Below are 25,242 nucleotides of genomic sequence, written 5' to 3'. Positions count from 1 at the left end.
AAAGTTAACAACCGGTTCTCCCGAAGTGGTGCAAACTGGCTGAATCCCATCACTGGTTATAACTGCTGTTTCTCTATAAATACTGGTGGGGGGGTTGTGGAATGCTGGCTTAATTGCTGTAAGCTGATTGGTTGGCTGTGTTGTTACATCTGATTGGTTAATCGAGTTGATGTTTGAAGCTGTGTTGTTCAGTCTTGATTGGTTGATGGAGTTGATGTTTGCAGATTGGTCAGCTGTTTCGTAGCATCCTGTGTGGGATGTAGCAACTTGGGTCCTGGTCTGGTTCCAAGTTTGAGGTCCTGTTATGTGTTTATGGCATGTGTCAGTTTGCTTTGCGTGGGGATCGGAGGGGGGTGACTGGGTCTGGTGTCAATTTTTGTGGCTGGGACTCCAGACTTTTGTGGCTGGGACACCAGATCCAGTATAACAGATGACGCCACCACCAATCATGTTCACCAGATTCGAACTCAAACCCATCCCATAGACAAAATACAACCACCATCCAGAAGCCAGACCATGATGGCATCATCAGCTGCTACACCCCCCTCCGATCCCCATGCAAATCAAACTGACACATGCCATAAACACATAACAGGACCTCGAACTCAGAACCAGACCAGGACCCGAGTTGCTACATCCCACACAGGATGCTATGAAACAGCTGAACAATCTGCAAACATCAACTTCATCAACCAATCAAGATGTAACAACACAGCCAACCAATCAGCTTACAGCAACTAAGCCAGCATTCCACAACCCCCCCCACCAGTATTTATAGAGAAACAGCAATTATAACCATGCTTTGCTCGCATAAGCACGAAGCCAAAGACTCCAGCCTGAAGATGACGAGTGAGACCTCGTCGAAACGTTGTCTATATACTTTCAACCTTACACAGGAAAAGACCCGAATATGCCAAAACCTACATATCTTTACCCGTGAAAACCTACAAATATATATATATATATATATATAATATTTTTTCTTTTATGTACACTGAGAGCATATGCACCAAGACAAATTCCTTGTGTGTCCAATCACGCTTGGCCAATAAAAAATTCATATATATATATAATTTAGAGAGAGAGAGAGAGAGAGAGAGAGAGAGATGATAGATATATATAATTTATCTATATCCCCACACTCTCATAACTTTAATCTTAAATTGTCTACTGTTGACCTCACCCCATTCCTAAGAGGTCTGTAAGGGGCGTGCATAAGTGCACCAACGTGCCTACCGTCCCTGTCCTAATATCCCCATTTATTTGTATCCATTTCCTGTATTCATAATCATGTTTATACTTATATCTGTTATCTTTTACATGCTTGACAAATAAATAAATAAAATAAAGTAAAATAAAACATATATATAATATATATAAATATATATAATTTTTTAATAAAAACGTAGAAAAGATATAACTGACTGAAGCATTCAAAATAAGACCACAACAAAACAAGCAACGGGGCTCCATAGTTACAAAGCCTGAGAGTTCAATGTGCAGCCACCCAAACTACCTGTTATTAGGGATAGAAAAACGGTATGAAAGAAATCTAAATCTCATCTCCTCCAGCTGGATAGGAGGACTGGAACAGACAATGTGTGAACCTTAGTAAAGCTGCTGCCTCAAAGAATATTGAATTACATGAATCTAAGTCTGAATGAAGCATTGTCAATCAGAACAACACATATTCTAAGGATAACCACAGGGTTATTACACTGCTTTTAAGTGTAAAAGTATGCCATGAAGCCATATTAGAAGTTATATAAAAGTCATATAAAAATGTTGTCCAACAGAAAGGACACTATATAGAGGCCCAACTTTACAATAATGCAGCACTACACCAGCTTTAACGGATAGAAAAAAATATTTGGCAACCAACTTTTTCCAGCTTGTCTTCATCATCAGTCTTTCTTCATTAATGATTTACACTTTGGCTGGCAGTTGCTCCTCATTCTCGTGACATTGGCCATTTCTCATCCCCAGACTGTGATGTAGACAGTCTTATCTCACTTTTTTTAGTACCATAGAGTATCAAATGGCCACAATGCACATAACAAAGGAGAGTGAAGAGTGATATGATCACAATACTGGCAGCTGTTTGTGTCATTACAGGATCTACTCTACAATAAGAAAAGGAGAGAGGGGGGGGAGGGAGGGAGGAGGGAGGGAGAGAAGTTTTTGGGGAGATTTTTTCAATAAAAAATATTCACAACTACAAAAAATGCATTAGAGTAAACTCAATAAAATATCCCTTTAAAGTTAAATGGTGATTTTTATAATGATAGAGGAGAGGAACTTAACTCCACAGCATAAATTTTGTTCAAACCACAAAGCAGAAAAATAAAAAAACCCCACAAAACTGGACAAAATTTAGACATTTGTCTTGCACTAGAAAGACATTACATAAGGGCCCAGACTTTTTGAGGGCAAATATTCAGTACTTTGAGAAGGACATTTGTGGAGAAGCCCTTCATCAGTACAGTCATTTGTGGACATTACTTATCAGGGACACTGGGAGAAAGACCTTGGATGCTATTTCAGATCATCATAGATACATCTGGGAACAGGTGATTCATCAACAGAAGAACATCAAGTACCAAGATCTCAAGTTAGGAATAGTTTTAAAGGTTAAAAGGCAGCAGTTTAAAATGAATTCAGAAAAGGGTCAGGTGACAAAATATGGTCTGATCTTCCTTCTAAATAAAATTCTATACTGAAGTTTTTGCCTAATTTTCAAATATTCAGTGGATTGCCATCATCCAAAGAGATAGTTAACAGGGCATTAAAATGGAAGCTAAGAAGTAGCATAACTAGGTTACAAATCTAATATTGTAAAGGCCACTGTACTCTTCAGTGACAAAGTGACAAAGATGGAGCGGAGTCTACTTTTTTAGAAAGAATGCAGCTGCAGCAGAATAGAGGAAGAGAGATGAATCATCGGTTAACAGTATTTACTTCTTGTATGGACAATTTCAGCTTTGGTAAATTGATTCAGACACTCCGAACACTTCCATTTCTCAAAGGTTTCAGATTTTGCAAGTTTACCACATTTCATGTGGTTTCAGATTCGGATCATCAGAATCGCATACAAGTTGACATTTTTTTTCAAATTTGAGGCAATTTTTGTTTGCATCTTTTGGGAAAGTTCCTAAAACAAGTTTTCCATCATTGATAACCAGTATTCCATTTTATTAGGAGTAGGACTGAAGCTTGTGGGATTCTAATACATATGGGTCAGAAATTTAAGCAACTGTCTGGAAGTGATTGGGATAACCAAACAGCTGTGTTGCCTCATTCCATATTGGAAAATTGAGTCCAAACTTAGAACAGGCTATTAAATTTCTTGGCGCAGAGAATATCATTGTTGGTTTTTTGATCTGTTTTTGTTTCTTAACATACTGATAAAATTTGTATCCATTTCCCATGGAGCTGTTTGAGAAAATGCTATCCCAAATTATAGTAATGAGCCAGATGTCGATTGGCTATCTGTGTGTAGATTTTTTAAAATGCTATCATTGTGTGACAATAGTTATTCTAGTTTGTTTCAGGATTATATGCCACTCACATACCAAATTGGCACCTTCACAGCTATGCTATAAGGAAGTAATTCGAAACAGTGCACATAGCTGCCATGTGGCGTTATTACTGTAAATGCTCTGCTTATCATTCACCATCAGACTCAGACATCAATTTCTCCTCATTCCCAAAATTGCTCTTTTTTTGTCTGGATCAAGGCTTCACTCATTTCCTTCAGCTTTTTTGATTAGGCAAAGAGTAGCCATGGCTCCCCAGGCATTTAATTCTCACCCCAATGCCTCCAACCAAGGACGATGCTATTAAAGACATCATATTAAACTACAAACAATGAACTATCCAAGTGGAACTTGCTGAATGTCCTGTTGAATTCTGCAAACAAAAAACAAAAAAACACCCTCCTGCCCTAGATATTAGAACATAATTCAAATTCCACATATTCCACATGGGATCTAATCTTGACATGGACTGAATATGAACTTGGTAGGTTTAGCAATCCTCTTTCTGTTGTGCAGATATGAACAATTGTGTGTGGGGTTTTTTTAAATTCTGTGTTACCAGGTGAACTGCTTTTAACTCCGTCAGACCACTACTGGGAATATCATCCCCATCATCTGCACACCGAATTTGAGACCTTTGGAGACAATCATTTTGCAGAGCTCCAAAGTGTACAGCCACCACAACTCCAGCAGCTCTACCGGCACATGGAGATAGAACAGATGCACGTTCTTGACTCTGGGATCCCCGTCACACATCTTGGACTCAACCACAACCATCAGGTACCAATCTGAGCCCAGATAATTCAAATGCAGATATTCTTCTAGGCAGATAACTGGATAGGATTATTCCTATTTTAAAACGTTCAGTTTAATAAAACTAGGACAAATTCATACCAGCACAAAGACCATTTTAAGAGAACAGGAGGCTAAGCATTATACATTATATCACTTTTGTTTAATATTTTAAAAAGCAGATACTCTTTTTCCCAGGCTGTTAATAGAAGGGCTAAATTATCCATGCAATTAAATGCATCATTTGAAGTTATATTATTATCAGTTTTGGTGAGGGGGGAGGTGTTATTTTTTTTTACTAGAAATAGCAGGTGGAATCAACAGAGTGAGACTCAGGGAACAGTTTATTTTTAATGTGCTATTCCCTGCCAGGGTTGCAATAAAAATACTCTCCTGATCGGCTATCAGCCCAAGGAGAGACATTCTCAGTAACCATGAATGAAAGAGAGGAATAAAGCTGCTTATTCTTTGTCTTCTCCCCTTCTTTGTAAAGGAATTGGAATTGGGCAGCCAATACATTTAAAATATTATCATCCCTGTCATCATACATCCACCCAAACATTTTTCCATCTAGGAGGGAATGGAAAACACCCATATTTTTTTCTTCATTCTTGTTCTTCTGTCGCCTGTATAGGGTACACAACTGTTGCTCTAGATGTTGACTCTTAGTGGCCAGTGTTGGGTGTAACCGAACAGCTGTAGCCAGTCACTGTAGTTAATATATTTCTTCTTCTCTTTAGAAAATGCTCACTCTCTGTCAAATAGCATTAAAACCACACATTCAACACTTGGAATAGTAGAATAGAGGCAACACATTAATTCCTAGACAATTTGAATAGCAATGTTTGTTCAAATGTGCTTTGAGAATAGGCAGAAGCAATTTTTCTGGTTTAGCATTAGGAAAAATATCCTGCCAGTAAAGGTGGTTTCTTAGCAGACTCCCAAACTAGGTGTACCGTATCTGGGCTGCCAACCTCTGGATGATCTCTATTGTATATGACACCAAGAAGTCATAGGATATTTTAAACTGGATTTCTCCTGAAGGTGAAATTGCCTCCCAAAAGTACCTTTTCTCTCCACCCCAAGTAAACTGAGGACATGGTGTTCCAGACTTAAAACCACACTTAAAAAAAAGATTAGTAAGAATGGAATGGAGATTTTAGATATATATTCCATCATCCTTTTAAATTGAGCTTCAGCATGTCAACTCTTTCCTTCTCATTCTTCATTCTTCCCCAAAGTATAACAGTTTAATACTAGGGACGGTTAATTCTCCATGCAAAACTCCCAGAGACATCTCATTAGTATAAATGGAAATGTTTCACTTCCCCCCAAATTTTTTTTAGAATGTCACCACTGGAAGAGCTTCCAAACCGTCACTGAATTTCCATTGTAGTAAAAATGTCCCTCAGTCACTCCTCTCTGGATGTTTTATAAGCCTTAAATCAAGGCCTTGGTTTCCCTAAGTTTTCTTTAGCTATTTCATATGATGGACCTTTGCTCTGAATTTAATGTTCAATTAAATGTTGGTGGGCAATCTGATGCCTCCATTTAAGCTGCAGTTTAACTATAAAGAGCTCAAGGTGACTCTGTGGTTAAGGTCAGTAGTTTTACCCTTGAAGAGCTGGCAGGAAATGTACACACAATATTTCTCAATCCCAGCCCGTTCCACTGTAGTCATCTCCAGTTAATCTGCCAAGTCATTAACCACCCATCACTGTACCCCTGAAGCAATTTAATTGCACATTCCTTACTGAGATATTTTGGAACAACTTCTACATCAACAGAAAAACCTCAGAAGTCCACGATCTGACTGCTAGAATAAGTTACAAACGAAGAGCCATTTTGTGTCTTCTCAACGCGCCCTTTCTTACTTCTCTTGCTTCAGATCTAATGTTTTGTCACTTATTTCCTATACCTAAGAGGAAGCAAAGAGGTTTGTTTCTGTAACCTAATGACAAACAAAAACAGAGTTAAGCAGTATATTTGGATTTTTCCTTCAATGGTAGCCTGTCCTTTTCCATCTTTCTGTGAGATGGCCTGATAAGGCAGACACAAATTTGCAGCTGCTTTAGGAGATGTTTGAAAGAAAGGCTACTTTATCCATCTTCATTCTTGGCACACCTTCCCCTTGTATGACTTATCTGATGAGCTCATCTCTCTGAACAGGTTGCCTTTGTGCCTCGCATGTGTGTGTATCCCTCTCATCAGCGCAGCTCTGATGAAGAAGATCTAGAGAGGCAGAGTCCACCTTTGGAAGTATCAGATGGAGAGACTGAGGTTGGGGAACCCACTCCTGGGATTATGAATGGAGAATCAGGTTAGAAACTATACCACGGAAGCTGAATTCTATATTTTATCCTAACTTTTTCTTCTTTCCTGCTTTATCATTGCTTCTCTGACATCACTTACCCTTACAACTCTTCTGTCTCAAAATGGAAATGTTGTTTTCTTTTGATAACTTCTTCCCTATCTTTATTAAGTTTTCTCTCATGGCTATCTTGGTTTGGTTTTTTTCCTCACATCTTGTGCTAAGCACATTGAGCTACAAACATACTCCACAGTTCTCAATCTGCAGCTACATTCTCCACATCCTTCCATTTAAGACTGATTCTTTTCACTTCTTCCTGAACTATTTTGTGCCAGGTTTTTGTTTTTGTTTTGGTCCTTCTCTTTTTCTCCGACCAACCGGTGGAATCCAACTGATTGCGGTCTTTGATCACCTGGTAGTAACTCTGATGTCAGGCCTGGAAGCCATCTTTTGTATTGGGCCTTCAGGTCTGCCCCATTTCCTACTGTGGGAAATTGGGAGAGGAGATTGTGTGGAGCATGGGTGAAATATAGTCATAATAACATTCTTTTCTCAGAGAGTCTAGGACATCTTGCCCTGCACCTGGAAGGCTGGGACTGGGAGGCCTCTCCAGCTGGGATGGTGCATTGATTGGGCTATGTGATGGACTTGTGGGTGCTGGGCAGGGACTTGGACTTTCTGTTGGGTGGGGAAAACCTGGAAGCTTTCAGATTCGGGTTTTCCCAGATGTGCCAATATGACATCTCTAATAAAATGGAACTTTGAAGTACTTCTAGCCCTGGAGTCTTCTTTCGTTGGGGGTATTACTTGGATCCCTGATATCTGATTGTTTTCTCTTCAAGCCACTTTTCAAATATTTTAAAAAGAAAATGTTTCATTTAATTCCTTAATCTAGGTTTCAAGTGAAAACTACAGATTCATCCTCACATTTTCCTTACTGGCAGTTTGAAGACACCTTGATAACTACTTTTAAGAGGCATGTCTTGATGGTATTGCCTTCATCTCATCTCCCAGCTTGCTGTGAATGCATTCTGAAGTTGTCTTTAGCTGATCTACTGTTAGTAGTGTTTTCCCTCTTCTCCTGAACCTTCCCATGTGAATAATCTCTCACATCTCAGTGTCAAGGTTGGAAGTATTGTCAAGGGCAGATATCTGCTCAGGGGTACTATTCAGAAGGTTCTGACAGGTTCTGGAGAACCGGTAGCGGAAATTTTGAGTTGTTCAGAGAACCGGCAAATACCACCTCTGGCTGGCCCCAGAGTGGGGTGGGAATGGAGATTTTGCAATATCCTTCCCCCAGGAGTGGGGAAGGAAGGGGGATTTTGCAGTATCCTTTCCCTGCCACGCCACCAAGCCATACCACACCCACCAAGCCATGTCCACAGAACCGGTAGTGAAAAAAATTGAATTCCACCACTGGATCTGCTCCACTTCTATTGGCTAGTTAAATCATTATGAGCATGTCCCCTCCCTGTCCAGTATCTGGGCACTGATATTTGTGACCATGTTGGCTTGGACTGTGAGAGGAATCCAATACTAAGTTTTGCAGCCTGCAGCCTATGGATAAACCTGCAAGTTCCCACCCTGTTTTTCATGGTCCTTGAAGAACCCAACATCTCACCCAGGTGATACCACTCTACAACCCTAACAAAATACAGCAGCAAAACTCAGAATCCGGTTGTGAGATTTTTCCAGAGAATTGATAAAATAGCAACTAGAAAATAGATGCTCCTAGTTTTAATAAAGTCAGAGCTAAAAGTCCCAAACACCTGATTCTGCCATCTCTGTGGACATCACTGCATTGTTGCCATATGTGTGATGGGCCTCAAAAGATGAAAAGATGGGAATGACACAGTCTCAGCCAGAACAGGGTTATCCATATGCCATAAACTGTAGTTTATAAAATATAACTATATTTACATAAAACAACACCAAACTTCATTTTGATTATGTGCAATGATTTTAAACCCAGACATTTATATATTCTGTGGAGTCCTTAGTGTTCTCTGAGCTTGGTTGTTTTCTTGCAGACATTTTGCAAGCCAGTTAACATCATCAGTACTAGTAGAGAGTGAGGTTTGCTGTCATTTATATACTAGTGGCTTGCCCTGTCAGTTGGAGGGAGTAGTCTTGATCATTCTTTGATTGCCTGATGTTTTCTGTTAGCTTTTGTGGCAATTCCTTGAATTAGGTATGGTTTGCTTCTTGATTGTTGGTTTAATATTAATCCTGATGTTAATCTCTGCTCATCTGAATGTTGATTGCTGGGAGGAACTGTTTTGGTCTTTTTGTTTCTTTTGACTTTTCAATTGTCTCTTTTGAATGATATGTACATATTCTATATGCCTGTTGATGGCTGATTTCTTCGAGTGCCAGGCTTCCAGGAATTCTCTAGCATTTTGGCGTGGCTTGAATGACTACATTAATTTGGAAGTGTATGGCAAGAATAGTACTTGGTTACAATGCAATCATTACGAACCACTGTCAGTTGTATATAAAGAAGCTTCTGATATTCCTATTGCCCCTCATGCAGTGCTTTTTCTATTTCTTCATATAGGTAGTAAGAAGAAAATCCGATTGTACCAATTTCTTCTCGATCTGCTTCGGAGCGGAGATATGAAGGATAGCATCTGGTGGGTCGATAAGGAAAAAGGCACATTCCAGTTCTCCTCTAAGCACAAAGAAGCACTGGCTCATCGCTGGGGCATTCAGAAAGGCAACCGCAAGAAAATGACCTACCAAAAAATGGCACGGGCATTGCGAAATTACGGGAAGACTGGGGAGGTCAAGAAAGTGAAGAAGAAGCTCACATATCAGTTTAGTGATGAAGTGATGGGAAAGAGCAGCAGTGATAGAAAAAGCTTTCCTCTCTGAATGAGAGTCCAGGATTCCCCAAAATTGTAGAGACAAATATGGGTTGGACTTAACAACAGAGTTGCTTTAACATCTCCGGGCCCTCATTCTTACCTTATTGAAGTCAAACATCTCCTCTGGTACGAATTCTCTTTTCAGCTTTGACATTCCTTACAGGTTATTTTTGCATCTATATAACAAGCTGGACACAGTAGGGACTGTTTTTAAAGAGAAAGAAATGTATAGGTATGTTCTTTTCAGAAAATATTTGATTGTGCTGTAATTAAAATACATAGCCAATGAAGTGTTTTTATTTCTCAGACAGTATTAGTTGATCTTCAGAGACTGCCTTAGCCTACAGCTTTTAAATTAGCATTAATAAAGACTCTGCTATATTTCTCCATGGCTAGAGAGAAACCTGCAGACCTTGGAAACATATCTTATTGTGCAAGTATTAATAACATTAAATATTTAATAAAATCAGATATAATGAATTCATATTTTCTGCATTAATCCAGAATATAATCTTATCTGCTTTTGAGTTATATTATAAATAGATCTCTCCAAGCTCTCATGGAGATGTTGGAGAAAGAACCCAGGGTGGAGAGTCTTCTTGATCCAAATCATCTGATTACTATTGAGTTACGGGCCTTGCCTTTCTTGTGGTATACATACTTCAGTTTCCCTGAGCACAGAAGCAGTAAGATGTACAACAGTATGAACTGTTACTGCTTCTCCAACAGTGACATTGAAATAATTCTTCGTTCTGATCTTCTAAGCTGCTGCTTCATAAGGATGTAAAGATTGTACATCGTTCTGTAAAACAAAGTTAGAGTCCTCTTTTCAGTTAAGAGAACCATATAGGAAGTATAGAAGTATACCGATGGTAACTAATGTAAACCCTTGCAGATAAAAGATCTTGGTCACGGGTCTCCATTGCAAACCCCAATGACATCACGAGGCTGTGATGCAAATAATATGAATTATGCACTTACATTATTACATGCAATGTCACAAGCACACACTGTACACCCTGTGGTCTCAGTACAACTTTTCTCAATTCAGAGGATTACATATATATCTGTCCTGCCTTGAAATTACTTAGCTTGGTCATATTAATCATAGTGAGCCACAGTTATAAGCATGGTTTACCTCAACCAACACCATGTTCTTACAGGTAAGAAATTGTTATGGAAGCCATAATCCTGTTCCCAAAGCACTGAGGTCATGGCATTAACCCATCCCAGGATCTTGTCTCTTCTCTCCCATACTTGATGGGTTCAAGGTGGAGAAAACAGACCTCCTTCTATCACAAAACTTCAGAGACACAGAGGTGGAATTTCCTGTCCATTTCAAGAACCAAGAGAGGTTGCTTCTCTCTACCTTTAAAGTGATTATGAGAGGATTTGCTTTGAGGAACCTTTTTTTTTCAAATCTTCCTTGGCAGTTATTGATTCTTTATGAAGAAACATTTTTCCATAGTAAATAATTAAGAGTCCCTATGCTATTAAGTTCCTGTGCAGCTTTCTGAAATATTCATTAACATTTAATTTCACTATATAACTACAATGAAATTTTGTAGGAACAGGTCTTCTATTATATGTGATGCCTATAGCACCATTACTAAATATGCTATAATTTAGATTGCAGTATATTATTTCATGATAAGCATGAAAAACAGGCTAATGGTATGAGATAAAGAGCTGCAATTTGGAAAAGAACTGGAAGCAAAATGAGGAATTTTTTGCTCACGCATGTTTATAAATGTATAATTTAATTTTCAGTTCAGTTCCAAAGTGGTTTTCTCTTTCGTGTTTTCCAAAATATTTGTTTCTAAAAAACATTGAACTGTGACTGGTTGAGAATTTCCACCTGTTTGACCACTTTCAGCCCTCAGCTGTGAAGAGAATTTCATGGTTTATTCAGCTGCACTTTTCAATCATTCCATTTAAACTCTGTAATTCTGACCCACACATTCCATTCTGGCTATAATCAAAAACTCTCCATTTTAACTTAAGGGTAGCAGAAGAAAGTTAATATTGACCAAAATATTGTACAAAAAATGTCATTTAGAGCAGGGGTCTCCAACCTTAGTAACTTTAAGGTTTGTGGACTTCAATTCCCAGAGCTCCTCAGCCAGCAAAGCTGGCTGAGGAACTCTGGGAGTTGAAGTCCACAAGCCTTAAAGTTACTAAGGTTGGAGACCCCTGATTTAGAGCTAGGCCCTTTCCTCCTGTGCCCCAACAACACTGAGGGCTTATGAAGTTTTAGCTTTTGGCTTGTTTTGTATGGCAAGAAAAATATTTCAAAGAGAATTTTGGCTAAAGAAGGGCAAGGTGAGGTCACTTTCTGAGTCCCACCCAGCAATAAATAAATGATGCATATTTAAGGGTTGTATGAAGCCAGCACCAAGCAGATGAGGTATTTGTCTTTCTTGGTGTCATGCTAGCTTAAAGATTTCATCAAAAGAACAGGAAATGACCATGTTTCAGTCTTTCTGAAAAAGAGGCCTACATACGGTCGTGGATTGCATGTTGCATGTGAGTCAACAATTTGAGACATTTCCAAAGAAGGCAGGGTTGCAGGGACAATGCACCCAGGCTATAGGGACTATGACAATTTTGTGACAGACTAGATTGAACCTTGAGCCTCCTGATGTGGTCCTTTTGCTTTTTTTTTCCCCTCCAAACCAACAAAAATAAAATACAAACTGAAGCTATTGGTCAGTACTGTTATAAACCATTTCTGTTACTAAGGGACAGAAATCAATCCTTCCCCAACTAGTGGCTTAATTACAGGGACTTGGAAAATCTTGTGCTCCAAAAGGGAGGAAAGGAGGTTTAGATAGCATCCAGTTTTAACTAACTTTGTTTAGGAGTGTGCTCAGGGCAAATCTGATGACACTTTTCTAAAGAAAGCGAGGCCAAAAAAAAGACCCCAGAAAACTATTGCTTCACTTCAGCTGAGGGGGCCATGTGTTCTACCCAGAGAGGATTTACTCTCTCTCTCTCTCTCTCTCTCTCTCTCTCTCACACACACACACACCACACACACACACACACACACACAGAGAGAGAGAGAGAGAGAGAGAGCACAAGTGGAACAGACACCCAATTACAAAAGTAAAACTGTATTGTACTCCCCATAACCTCAGGGATGGTTTCCAATGGAAAGGGGGAGTAGAAATTTTACAAATAAATAGTAATAATACCCTACCTGGTGTCTGTGGTTACCAGTGTAGTTGCCAGGACTTAATACCAGAGGTCATATACTACTCAATACATACTCAAGGCTACCCTCATGACAAATTTAATTCCTTCTGCTTAACGCTACCAGCTTCCCTATTACTACATACATACATACATACTGCAAAGCCAAACGCTAACCTTTAGCCTCATTTTTATTTCCAAGAATGCCTCTGTGCAGCTGTAGTCTAATGCTTCCTTTAGAAGTATGCCCAGCAGAAGATGAGCTGAAGAGGTATCAATCATCCTGGAGGACAGAAGATGGTTAGGAGCAACCGTAACAGACATGAAGTAAACGGATGATTCACTTTGCCCTGTGCTCACTATAGCAGCTATGGTTTGAATAGGGGAGTCTCCCACAGCAGACATTTTGTGACAGCGGCCAAGCTATGTTCTCTAATTTTCCATTTTTCCTTGACCAAAAAAGATTGCTTATCATGGTAACTAATCCTGGTAATCGCAGAATCCTGGATTTGTGAATTAGATTGTGACCATCCTTTTCAGAGCTATTTTAGCCTCCTTTCCTGAATTCTCAGCTGTCCTTAAAAAATAAAAATAAACTTTCTTGGTTGTTTTGCTTGTGCAAACATATGGGCAAGCATGCTTACTACTTAATAAGTAAATCTGCTTCTAGTCTTCAAAAATGAGCACCGAGAACAGATTAAGTTGCTATAAAAACACAAGACTAAGAATGGTCAGCTGCTATTATGACAAACCAAACCATTTCTGCATAGGACTTGGATCATGGAGATATGTATAAAATAGTTTTGACTTCAGAAATATGATTTCCTAAGATATAACTGGAATAAATAACACACAAAACGGTTTTGAAAACTTTAGCTCTTAAAGAAATACATTCAAAAAGCAACTTAATCATTGAAGGAAGTTGTGGCAATCAAGTTGTTTCCAGTTTTGTTTTGCCAATTATTTAGAAACATATTCAATCATAATAGCAATTCATGCAACTGCAAGGTAATTTCCAAGTAACAACTGCGTTATATAATTTCCTAGATCCAAATTGAGTATTAAGAAAAACGCTGTATTCCTCGATCAAATGCATTGGCTGAGGATGAGGATTTCAGAATAATTTCATGTGAAATTCAACACCTCATCCTGGACTTTGGTGCAGCATTGACCCTACATCCTTGGTATCACATGCCGTTGTCCTCCTTGGGCAACCAAGTCAATTTCCTTTTATCTTAACTGCAATATAGCCAAAACTGCCATCCCTCAAAGTTTTGTAACACTTCAGAGTAGCCCATTTTCTCCTTCCCAGGAGCTCTTACTCAGCCTTCCTCTCACCTCAACTTTAGAGCTCTGCAGTAGATTTTACAGGCAATCTGATTCCAAATCTTAATCCTGTTTATTTACAGTCCCTGTTTTAAAAAATAAAACACCTTTGTATCCTGATTTTCCGAAGTAAATAGGTTTTTGTTATTCCCGGAGCTGTCAAAGCTTAAAAATTGGGATGCTAATTGGTCAGCTGAAAGGAGCACTGGTTGACTCATGGTGTTCCTTGGCTGTTTTCTGCATTCTTATGATACCAGGGATGAAGGCACTTGAAGTTGATAGCTTGAAGTTGATACCTCTTTCAGAACATGACATGAAAGTGCAAAAATATTCATGAACTTACATTGGGATGAACTGTGAAGAGTTTTTCCATGATATGAAAAAGATGGTGCAGAAACCCTTCAAACCGATGCTAAATTCTTGCCATAGCTTGAAACAGCTTCTTTTATTTTAGTTATTTCTTCCTGTCCTCTGACATTAGGAGGAAATACTGCCAGCTGGTCATCATACAAGCTTTTAATTCACTTTCATCCAGAAGTAATCAAATATCCTACATCATCATCTCACCTTGATAGTTTTAAAAATAAAATCTCTTAAAGCTCACTGTTTAACCGGTAAGTTAAATGTTAAATGTAAATGTTGTACCTTGATGAACGTAACTCTTCTTTTATGTACACTGAGAGCATATGTAGCAAGACAAATTCCTTGTGTGTCCAATCACACTTGGCCAATAAAATTCTATTCTATTCTATTCAAAGCCCAACATTTTCTTTACTGGTAGGACTGAATGAATTCAGAGGTTCACAATATGTCTGAAAGTTCATAAATGGCATTTCAGGATTGATAAAATGGATTGTTACTGCAATGCTGCCACCTGGTAGTCAACAGCACAGTAGCATTAGAAAAAGAAGGAAAATGCTCTTCAGTTCACATGCCTTTTGAATGTAAGATCAGATCTAATACTTATCTAATACAAGTCAGAGACAACTGTGCACTAAAAATGGCCAGTTCATTCCTTTCTGGTTTTCAAACTTGTTATTTACCCCTGCTGAGTTTTGATTTGAGATTTGTGGAGATAAGCGCTAGAACTTTACTTCCCTATATCGATCAAAGTTGAAAGGTAGTTCTGTTGCATGACTGGGTAGCTCATCAAGGAATATTTTTGCAGAGTAGATTTGGTACGCTGACACTGTTCCAAATGTAACACAATTCAACCCAAATTAAGCAACACTCTTCCACTCCATTCCAATGAACAGGACTTACCAATGCATGACTTCAGCTGCATCTGTTTGTAGTGTTGGAATTTACATTGGTATGTTGAGGTTTCATGTACATAATTAAAGACAGACATTATATGCCATGGAGAAGAGTACACAAGGACATCATTTTGGGCACTGGGATGTATGTAAGTCCTACATTGGATGAATGGAGGGGCCTGTCTTGGATGGTTCACACTCTCTGACACATGGAACTCAGCTATATTTAAACTGGCAGAGGAATTTTTTCAAGTGCCTCTGTGCTGTTGATAAGGTGGTGGTGCTGACAACAGAAGGAGAACAAGAGGGAGGAGCAGGAGGGGGTTTCTGAGTAGTATTTTTTGGAGGGGGGTCTTGGAAGTCCTTCAGTCTCCTTGCAGTGCCACTCAGTGAAAGGGTCCTTTCAATTCACAAGCCAACGAGAAGATGCCAGAACCTACAAAGAAACCAGGTAAGGATAACTGGAGATGGAACAAAAGAGCGTTACTTGATTAAACATAGAGATGGAGCAGGTCTCTTCATTATATAGTGAAACAAGTCGCCTTATTAACAATAAGGTTACATGAGAGAAAAGTTAAGCAGTATTCCTTTTTGAAGTAGGCAAACAGAAATATAATTAAAGGATAATTAAAATTAAGTGGATTTGTTAATTTAAAATAGAGGGAGGCTATACAATCTTTATTTCTTTGTCCCCCTTCGAATTGCAGATGGTGATTTTCCTCTGAATTTTTTCTGGAAGATGTGATTCTCATTGTAATTTATTTTTGTCCTGATCTTCCATGCAAATATAAGTTTATAGGGAGTTGAGAAAATGAGGTACTTTAAGATGTAGTTTTTGCTCAATAAGATTAAACCTTGTATTGACGGAAATCCATAAATAATGCTTTCCTTTCGCCTTTTGAAATATGAGATATGAGAGCGCTCATCCAGAAAAGCTATTTTGATACCTTTTCTGAAAGGCTATTTAAATTATAATGAAAAAAGCCGAGCTACATTAATCCCTTTTTAAATGTCTGCACCTTCAAAAACATACATGCTTCATTCCTGAAATTTAAACCTTCTTTAATGATCTTACTTAAGATCATATAATATTGAAGGCTACATTCCGAGACAAGCAACTGGGGAATAGATCCATTGTTATGATTGAACGTTAGGTGCCATTAACTCACTGCAGTGTATTTGCAAGGATATAAAATTAGTGCTTGACCCTTTTTTCTTTTACAGTCTCCTATTATATTGAGGGCTGATAATCTGGTATCTGCTAGCTGCCCGGTTTAAATGATAGTTTTTACCCATGTTGTGGTATGTTTGTTTTCCCAATTCAGAGATCTCTTCTAACACACAACATTCATTTGTTACTGTACATATAGCTATGCAATTTCTGAATGCAAGGTCACTTGATGCACATACCATATCTCTGCCTCCGATATTTTGCTTTTAAATTACCCTTAAGCAGGGGTGAAATCCAAAATTTTTCACTACCGGTTCGGTGGGTGTGGCTCGGTGGGTGTGGCAGGGAAAGGATATTGCAAAATATATTCCCACCCCACTCCAGGGGAAGGATACTGCAAAAACTCCATTCCCTTCCCTCCTGTGGGAAGGATATTGCCAAATCTCCATTCCCACCCCTCTCTGGGGCCAGCCAGAGGTGGCATTTGCCATTTGTGCAAACTACTCAAAATTTTCACTACCAGTTCTCCAGAACCTGTTAGAACCTGCTTGATTTCACCCCTGCCATTAAGCAATATAAGTACATGCATTACTTAGGGCACCAAGGAAACTGAGGGGTTTCCCCCCCTCCCCCCTGGCTAGCATGTCCTTAACTGTTCATTGCCATGCTCATGTTTTCAGCACTTATTGAATCTTAATTTCTTGTCAGATATGAAAGGGCTGAGGGGAAACTTTATCCACCATTAGGGCATCATTTGGCCTTAATCCAACCTTGATCCACACACGTGAATTATCACAATGTTCCACTTTGCTCGATTAATATCAGGTAGATCTTTTCCTTAAATAACTGCTTATAAGTAACATGAAAGATTTATGTGAGCCCCTTTCAGAGGTGGGTTTCAGCAGGTTCTGACCAGTTCTGGAGAACTGGTAGCAGAAATTTTGAATAGTTCGGAGAACCGGCAGTAAAAATTCTGACTGGCCCCGCCCCCATCTATTCTCTGCCTCCCAACTGATAGGGAGGAAATGGGGATTTTGCAGTATTCTTCCCCTGCCATCCCCACCAAGCCACCCCCACAGAACTGGTAGTAAAAAAATTTGAAACCCACCACTGGCCCCTTTGGTTAGGGCTAATTGGACACAATTGACCTGAAGAGGGGAAAGACTTCTTTGAATATATTTCCTAGAAAATCTAACTTGATTAGATTAGAACCTCAATAGTTAGGCTAAAAAAAATGTGAGAGCTCAAAAATGAGGACATTAGAAACATACCAGCAACAACCCAGCAATGGCTTCTTAAGAAACAGAGAAACTGATGAGAATTTATGAATGGTTGGACAGGAAGAGGAATGCTGAGATGAAGGTGTAATGAATGTCTAGAAATGGATATGTCAATGTAGGTCAAACTTGTATGTGAAATATTATTATATTGAGTATGGATGTAGCTGTTTAAATGGAATCAACCTACATACTTGACATGTAAGAATTAATGTAAATTTGTACAAAGATAAAGAAACATATCATTTATTAGCTTAAATTTGGCGACAATGTTTAAAACCAGAGACGTTAAGCCATGTCCATTGTTTTTAATTTGAATTATTAATAAAAAACTTAAAAAGAGAGAGAGAGAGAGAAAGAGAGAATGAGAACTTCCACAAAAAATATTTGCTTTGTCCCAATCAATTCTCGTTCTCTTGGGTATGATGAAATCCACATAGTCTTTTGCATTCTCTAAGACTCTTCCATTGTGGCGCCCTTCCTCTTTGGTTTTAGTGATAAACCCTAAAAGAACACACTGAAGTAATTGATGTCTAAGAAGAATGGAATTACAGGTGTATGTTCATAGATGCATCTAGTTACTAGAAGTAGAATGTTATAGGAAGAAAACCCAAATTAGGTACATTTCGGTATATGTTGGTAAAAGTATCTGTAGGGGAAGGCGGGAGGAGGGCAGACCAACAAGAACTGCATGGTGATATTGTGATGCAAGCCCTATCCTTTTTCTATGCATGTTGCAAAAGGGGTGGAGCATGTGGCATGATGCTGTTAATTGTAGAATAAAGGTAAAAATTAGACGTAAATAAAATTAATGTTAGGGGTATGCACTCTTTTTGAACTCCTCTGTATGATGGGAGGTCTGTGAAAACGCTGAATGACTTTCATAAACTATAGCTTGTGTCTTTAGTTGTTGTTGGGTCCTAATTAAGCCATAGCAATGTTAACAATGGAAACATCTGGAAGATCTTGTTTGGGCTGGGGAGAGAACTAAGATTAGCATTTGAATAGGAGATCTCTGGGGAATACCAAAGCTGTAGATTAAACTCAAAGGCCAAAAGAAGTCCCAGAAGACAATGGTAAACCACTTCCATGTCCAAGGACATCCACAGGCTCCTGCACCATTTCTCAGAAATTTCTCCACCACAGACCTCAATTGCCACTGCATCAGGACTCAGGTTCATGTTGACAGCCTTCTGGAATAGTTTTGGGTTGGTTTTTATTTTGTTTTGTTTTTTAGGATACTGACTACTTTTGATTTTATTGCTAACTTTTTTACACGTCAGACTGTCTTCATGTCAGAATAAAAAGATATATTGAAAAAAATAAATTTAGATGCTTGTTCCCAGCAACTCTAGGTGGCTAGCTATATGGTTATAGCAATGGTGAAATCCAATTTTTTTTACTTCCTGTTCTGTGGGTGTGGCTTGGTGGGCGTGGCAGGGGAAGGATACTGCAAAATCTCCATTCCCAGCCCATTCTGGGGCCAGCAGGACGTAGTATTTGCTGGTTCTCCGAACTACTCAAAATTTCCACTGCCGGTTCTCCAAACTGTTCAAAATTTCCGTTACCGGTTCTCCAGAACCTGCTGGATTTCACCCCTGGGTTATAGATATGGATATTAGAAGTGATCATTTGATTACACTTCTAATTGTTCATTATTATTATTATCTGGAACAATTCCAGAATCAAAATGGAGAAGCAGGAAAGAAAATACTGAACAATTATAGTTATGTGGAAGCTGCACACATACACAAAATATGAGCCTTAAGTTATATTCAGCAAGAGCTTTATGAACTTCTAGGAGGAAAATGTTTGTTAAATACAAGTCAGAGAAATGGCTGTAGGACTAGGAAAAACAGTGGAAAACATATTTTTTACAAGATCGCTTGTATTGTAGGAGCTGAAATTTTAGTAGCAACAGAAATAGCAGCAGTAGTTATAGCTGTATTTTCAAATTGATAAAGCCACCCAACTCTACTAAGATTCAGGGTAGCATGCAACATGAAAAATAGCATGAGACCATATCAGAATGAAAACAGAATGCATGTCCAGAAGAGAGGGGGGGAAATCATACTGCCTCTGGTGACTCAACAGACTAAGCAGTCTGTTATTAACACAGCTGCTTGCAATTACTGCAAGTTCAAGTCCCACCAGGCCCAAGGTTGACTCAGCCTTCCATCCTTTATAAGGTAGGTAAAATGAGGACCCAAATTGTTTGGGGGCAATAAAAGTTGACTTTGTATATAATATACAAATGGATGAAGACTATTGCTTAACACAATGTAAGCCGCCCTGAGTCTTCGGAGAAGGGCGGGATATAAATTCAAATTAAAAAAAATTAATCTGTAAAATCATATAGCAATAGCAGTAGCAAAAGCATCCAGACTCATACACTGCTTCATAGGGCTTTACAGCCCTCTCTAAGTGGTTTACAGAGTCAGCATGTTGCGCCAAACAATCTGGCTCCTCATTTTACCGATCTCGGAAAGCTGGAACACTGAGTCAATCTTGAGCCAGTGAGAATTGAACTGCTGGCAGTTGGCAGAAATAGCCTGCAATGCTGCATACTAACCACTGCACCAACACAGCTCTTCACTGTGCCATCACAGCTCTTGGTGGCAGATATAGAGACTTGGCACCCATCATAACCCAAGGCCAAAGAGAAAAGTCAAGCTTTTTATACCCATTTAAATGCTGTCAGAGTAGAAGCCATAGATCCAGAGAGGGGCTCGTTGCATTTGCTATATAATGAGGGAACTCCAATGAATTGTTTAAATTGATATTGTAAACTGAGTCAGCATGCCCTTTTTCATAACTTTGAGCATACAAACTTTACGAGTACTAAACCTGCTTTTAAATGTAAATCTAACTAGTAGGGCAAAATAATTATAACTATTCTTCATTTATGGACTTGCGGGACAACAGATGCATGGAACAATTATAAACAAAGGTTTATAAAGACAGGTCTGGTATGCACATCTTACTGGCAGTCTTTTGCTCAGGTTACTGTACTGGAATTTATAGCCTCAGCTGCTGTAGCGGAAGAAGAATGTAAGATTGTAAGACATCACAACTTGGGATCAAGGGAAAGTTAAGCCTATTAATGGAGCAAGTGGCCTTTCCTCTTTGCAGCTAGGAAATTTACAATAACTTTAAATATAGTTCCAGAGCAAAACATTGGCTAATTCTCTCACTGATCCAGTTGAAGCTGCCAAGTGCACACACCAAACTGATTTCAATTTGCTGTACTTTGTTGTAGGAAAGAAAGATAATATAATGGAAGTAAGAAATCAGCTAAGGAAAACCATTATTTTAATGTGTTCTTTCTGTGCTGAGTACAACATATGAAACTAACAGCAAGAAACCTTCTCCCTGATCAGAGTTGTTCTGGTGATAAATGATAAGTGAGGAGCAGCCTGCTCAGTTACACGTTTGAAAAGCTACTGAGAGATCAAGCTTTGACTAAATCGAAAGAACCAAAGAATAGATCTGATAGACTTAATAAACTTAACCAATTTCGTTGTATACATGATGTACAACGACAATAAGGGCTATACTACTATTAAATGAGGATTTCCCTCTCTCCCTCTCCCTCTCATCATTATTCATATCATGGTTCAAAGAACAAGATGAAATATTCCAGCAGCATTTTGTCATTGAGAGTTTATTCATGTTATCCTATACTATGTTCCTGGCCAGCAGCCACTTTTGTAGGAGAGGAACAGATAATATTGTTCTTTAATCATGGCTCTGCCATGACCTACGTAACCTCTGGGCATGTTCTCCTGAGGCTAATCCCGGTTTCTCAGCTGTTTCACAGAGGAAGGAATGCTCCTCATTTCTTTTTTGAAGGAAGTCTTTTGCTGTACACATAGGAAGTTATCTCAGTGGCTTGGTGGTTAGAAGATTTGTTCCATACGCAGAATGGTCCTGGGTTCAAAACTAATAAAAAATGCTGAATTTTAAATATTTTTTTCTCTGACAGCCCTATTTTTCCTAGGCTTTTCTTTTTAATAAAAAGAATCAGGACATTTAAAAAACAAAACCTAGGGGAAAATAGGAATGTCAGGGAAACTCAAATATAGTTTCAAAAATTCTGAATTTTCTATGTATGAAACAAGTTCTGGTCCAGTTCCAAGCTGGGAGAAAGGTGCTGGAAATAAAATGGAGGCTGATTGGTTACAAGGAAAGAAAGCTTATTTGGTTTTCAGAAACTTCAAATGTTACTGGGGTGACTGACTCCTTGGCTGGGTGAATGGATGCATCTTTATAGGCATCTGGGATTTTGTGATTGAGATGCTCCAGAGGGTTGTGCAATGTAGTGAGCCTTCAATCTTTTGCTATTCTAATGGTGGTGGGATTAATCCTATTATGTCCTAGAGGTCATATCCTGTCCTTAGAATTTGGGCGGGGAATGTAGATTTTAGGAGTCTTTGTTTTTCTACTTTTAATCCCTTCTGGGGCAGTTGGGCTGAAGGCATTTTGTTTATGAATAGGCTGGCCTGGATTTCTTAATAGGCACAAAATACCATCTCTAAAGTCTTCAGACTTCTGCTTGAGGCTGTTAAGAAAGACTGGGGCTGCTTTCTGCCTTTAAGAACATGTTTCTCCATTTCTCCTTTGGGAAAATATAAATTCTGCCTCTCTTAATATTAAGAATAAAAAATATTTTAATCTGGGGAGGGGCTTCTACAATACACACACCATTGCTTTCCTGAACAGAAACTTGGGAAGGCACAATAGTAGAGGAAGTGTCCATTAAGAGGAGATAGTAGTCCTGAGTCTCTTTTAATATGTTGCCAAACCAATTCAGTCCCCACCAGATTTTTCTTAAGCAGGGTTGGATTTAAATTGCTATGAGCACAAGATAGAAGCTGCTTAAAAAGGCATTGTTGACAGACCATTAAAGTATTTATGGATGATTTAAAGGCTAAAAAGGCTGGGTGACAACAACTGGCTTTACAAAGCTAGTCCTCTAAATCTTTTTATCCTCCTGCTTTGAAGGGAGGAGACCAGCAGTAAGTGTTTGTCTTGCAGTTATTTTCCAAATTGGCTTTGTAACCAAGTCCTGTTAGATATAATGTAAATGTCAGGACTTAGTTTTTGTTACCTACAGCATGACATTCGTTTAGTGTTAGAAGGTCCACTCTTCTATGTATTGTCGCATTGTATTTTCTCAGTGACTGTCCTCCAACAGCAGAGATACAGTCAAAATGTATGCATTGGCCCACCCCATGCCCTTAACTTCTTCACAAATTTTATTCTCAGGGCTGTCATCACTTCCTACTCCTTCTCATTACCGTTACTTCTCTGATAATTGCATAGATACTAGACCGCCTCCATCTGGTCTTGCAGTTTGCATAAGCTGTCATTATTTTACTTTGAATACAGCTATATCAAGCATGCTGTCTTTCTGTCTAAATATATTTTCCTAATAAAGGGCTTCTGAGAGAGACAGGAGCGCTTGTCTGCAGAAATCCGTTGGTTAAATGCTTGCTATTTCCTCTATATTCTACTCCATAAAGTTCCTCTCCTATCTGGAGAGACTGGTATTCACTTCAACACAGCCTAATTTTTCTGTTTATTTTTATATCTTTTTTCAGAATCCAAGAGATTCAAATTGAAATTACTCTACATATAATCATCTAAATATCATACGTGTCAACAATGGGGGGGAAAGCAGTCCCATATATAAGGCGATTATATATATATTTATAATATATAACTAAATATAAACATATAACATATATAACTAAATTTTATACTTTTTAAAAATCTTTTTAGCTTCAGCATTCATCAAGAAACCAAAGACAAAAGATGTCTCAGCAGGAGGCACTGCTGTTTTTGAAGCAGAGATGGAGAAGATGGGGATCAAGGTGAAATGGCAGCGAAATGGTACAGAACTTGCCGCAAGTGAGAAGTATGTTATCAAATCGGAGGGGAATAAGCACTCCTTGATCATTAATAATGTTGGGAAAGAGGATGATGCCACTTATGCTGTCATTGCTGGAAGTTCCAAGGTCAAATTTGAACTTAAAGTGACAGAACCAGGTAAACCAGAAATCCAAGTGACTGTTTCGATCCACACATTACTGTGACACATGACCTTTCTTTGAAGATGTTTAAGACAAACTATAGAGCCAATAAAATGGGGGTGTTCCCAAGGAAAAGTTAAAAGATGCTGGCCACGAATATGCAATTGAAACTCTGTCCCTTTTTTATGTGTGATGGAGGCATCTCTGCTATAAACCAAAAATAACCACATGGAGGGGGGGCACTGTCTTAAAACAGAGTGGTATTCCCCTTGTATTTGAACTATTTATTTTTTTTGGTCATTTGAAATCTAATTTGGGAACCACTAGGCTAAATGGAATGACCATATAACAGCAGCTGGATTCAGTACAAACCTCCCACAGGCAGATAAGTCATTTCTGCATTTGCAAGGCCATTGATCAAGCAGAGATTAGATGGGGGAAGAGGCAATCCATTGCCTCTTCCCCCATCTTCTTCATCACCCCAAACCCGTGAATCTTTGGGGTGATAAAGAAGATTTGTAAAATTCAATTTATCGTCCCAAAGGTGCTTTTTCCAAAAGGGAAGTGGACTTTCATGGATTTCTTTTTTTCTTCTTGAAAATGTTTTTCTTTTTAGCCACCAATTCCCCATCAGGCAGTTAAAATTGAAGAAGTTTCTTGGATGATACGCAAAATGTTTTCAGAGGGGAAAACACCCAAATCCAGTTGCCTTTTGGAAAAAGCATCTTTGAGACAACCATGACTAGGATGATTGAGAATTTTCAAAGACAACTCAGTTTATTGAACACGAAAAAATAAGTCAGTTCTGCAAAAAAAAAAAAAAGTTCATAAATTATTGCAAAGTATAGGTTTGGGAAAGCATTTTGGAGATAATTTGGTCCAGTCTACTGCCCAGTCTACTATTAAAACATCCAACCTCCCTTTACATTCTTCCAGTGCAGAACAGAAGTGAAGTCCGCTAGCTCTGAGGCAGGCTGTTCCACAACCAAATATCTCTTGCTGTTAGAAAATTTAATGTCAGGGTTACAAGTAACAACCCCAATGAAACAAAACTCTGAGGCTTGAGTTTCCTCAAAGTTACATTTTATTAGAGATGTCATATTGGCACATCTGGGAAAACCCAAATCTGAAAGTTTCCAGGTTTTCCCCACCTAAAGGAGAGTCCAAGTCCCTGTCCAAAACCCACAAGTTCATCACAAGTCCACTCAAACATCTTTTCAACTGGAGATGTCTTCTAGTTCCAGCCTTCCAGGTGCAGGGCAAGTTGTTCTTGACTTTCTGAGAAAGGAATGTTATTATGACTATATATCAGAGGTCTCCAACCTTGGCAACTTTAAGACTTGTGGACTTCAACTCGCAGAATTCCTCAGCCAGCTTTGCTGGCTGAGGGATTCTGGGAGTTGAAGCCCACAAGTCTTAAAGTTGCCAAGGTTGGAGACCCCTGCTATATATCACCCTGGTTCCATACAACCCTCC

The 25,242-nt window shown here is 38.8% G+C and overlaps 2 protein-coding genes across 3 annotated transcripts in view; both read left to right on the top strand.

Moving 5' to 3' along the window:
- SPI1 (Spi-1 proto-oncogene) overlaps nucleotides 1–9,990 on the top strand; it is a 36,481-nt gene extending 26,491 nt beyond the window's left edge. The window contains exons 3-5 of one of the 2 annotated variants that reach the window (XM_058161821.1): nucleotides 4,123–4,316; nucleotides 6,498–6,648; nucleotides 9,197–9,990. In XM_058161821.1, coding sequence (XP_058017804.1) covers nucleotides 4,123–4,316; nucleotides 6,498–6,648; nucleotides 9,197–9,513 — 662 coding nt within the window. In that variant the 3' untranslated portion in view covers nucleotides 9,514–9,990. Of the gene's footprint in view, nucleotides 1–4,098; nucleotides 4,317–6,497; nucleotides 6,649–9,196 lie in introns of both variants that reach the window. The other variant, XM_058161820.1, reaches the window with a different exon arrangement.
- Nucleotides 9,991–15,679: 5,689 nt separating this feature from the next.
- The window catches only part of MYBPC3 (myosin binding protein C3), a 104,442-nt gene continuing 94,879 nt past the window's right edge, over nucleotides 15,680–25,242 (top strand). Inside the window, exons 1-2 of the mRNA XM_058161819.1 lie at nucleotides 15,680–15,734; nucleotides 23,516–23,782. Coding sequence (XP_058017802.1) covers nucleotides 15,710–15,734; nucleotides 23,516–23,782 — 292 coding nt within the window. The 5' untranslated portion in view covers nucleotides 15,680–15,709. The remainder of the gene's footprint in view (nucleotides 15,735–23,515; nucleotides 23,783–25,242) is intronic.

The sequence above is a fragment of the Ahaetulla prasina genome, chromosome 1 (assembly GCF_028640845.1).
Source record: "Ahaetulla prasina isolate Xishuangbanna chromosome 1, ASM2864084v1, whole genome shotgun sequence".
In the NCBI taxonomy this organism is placed as follows: domain Eukaryota; kingdom Metazoa; phylum Chordata; class Lepidosauria; order Squamata; family Colubridae; genus Ahaetulla; species Ahaetulla prasina.
The sequence above is the reverse complement of the archived record's forward strand: the minus strand, read 5'-3'. Positions and strand labels throughout refer to the sequence as shown.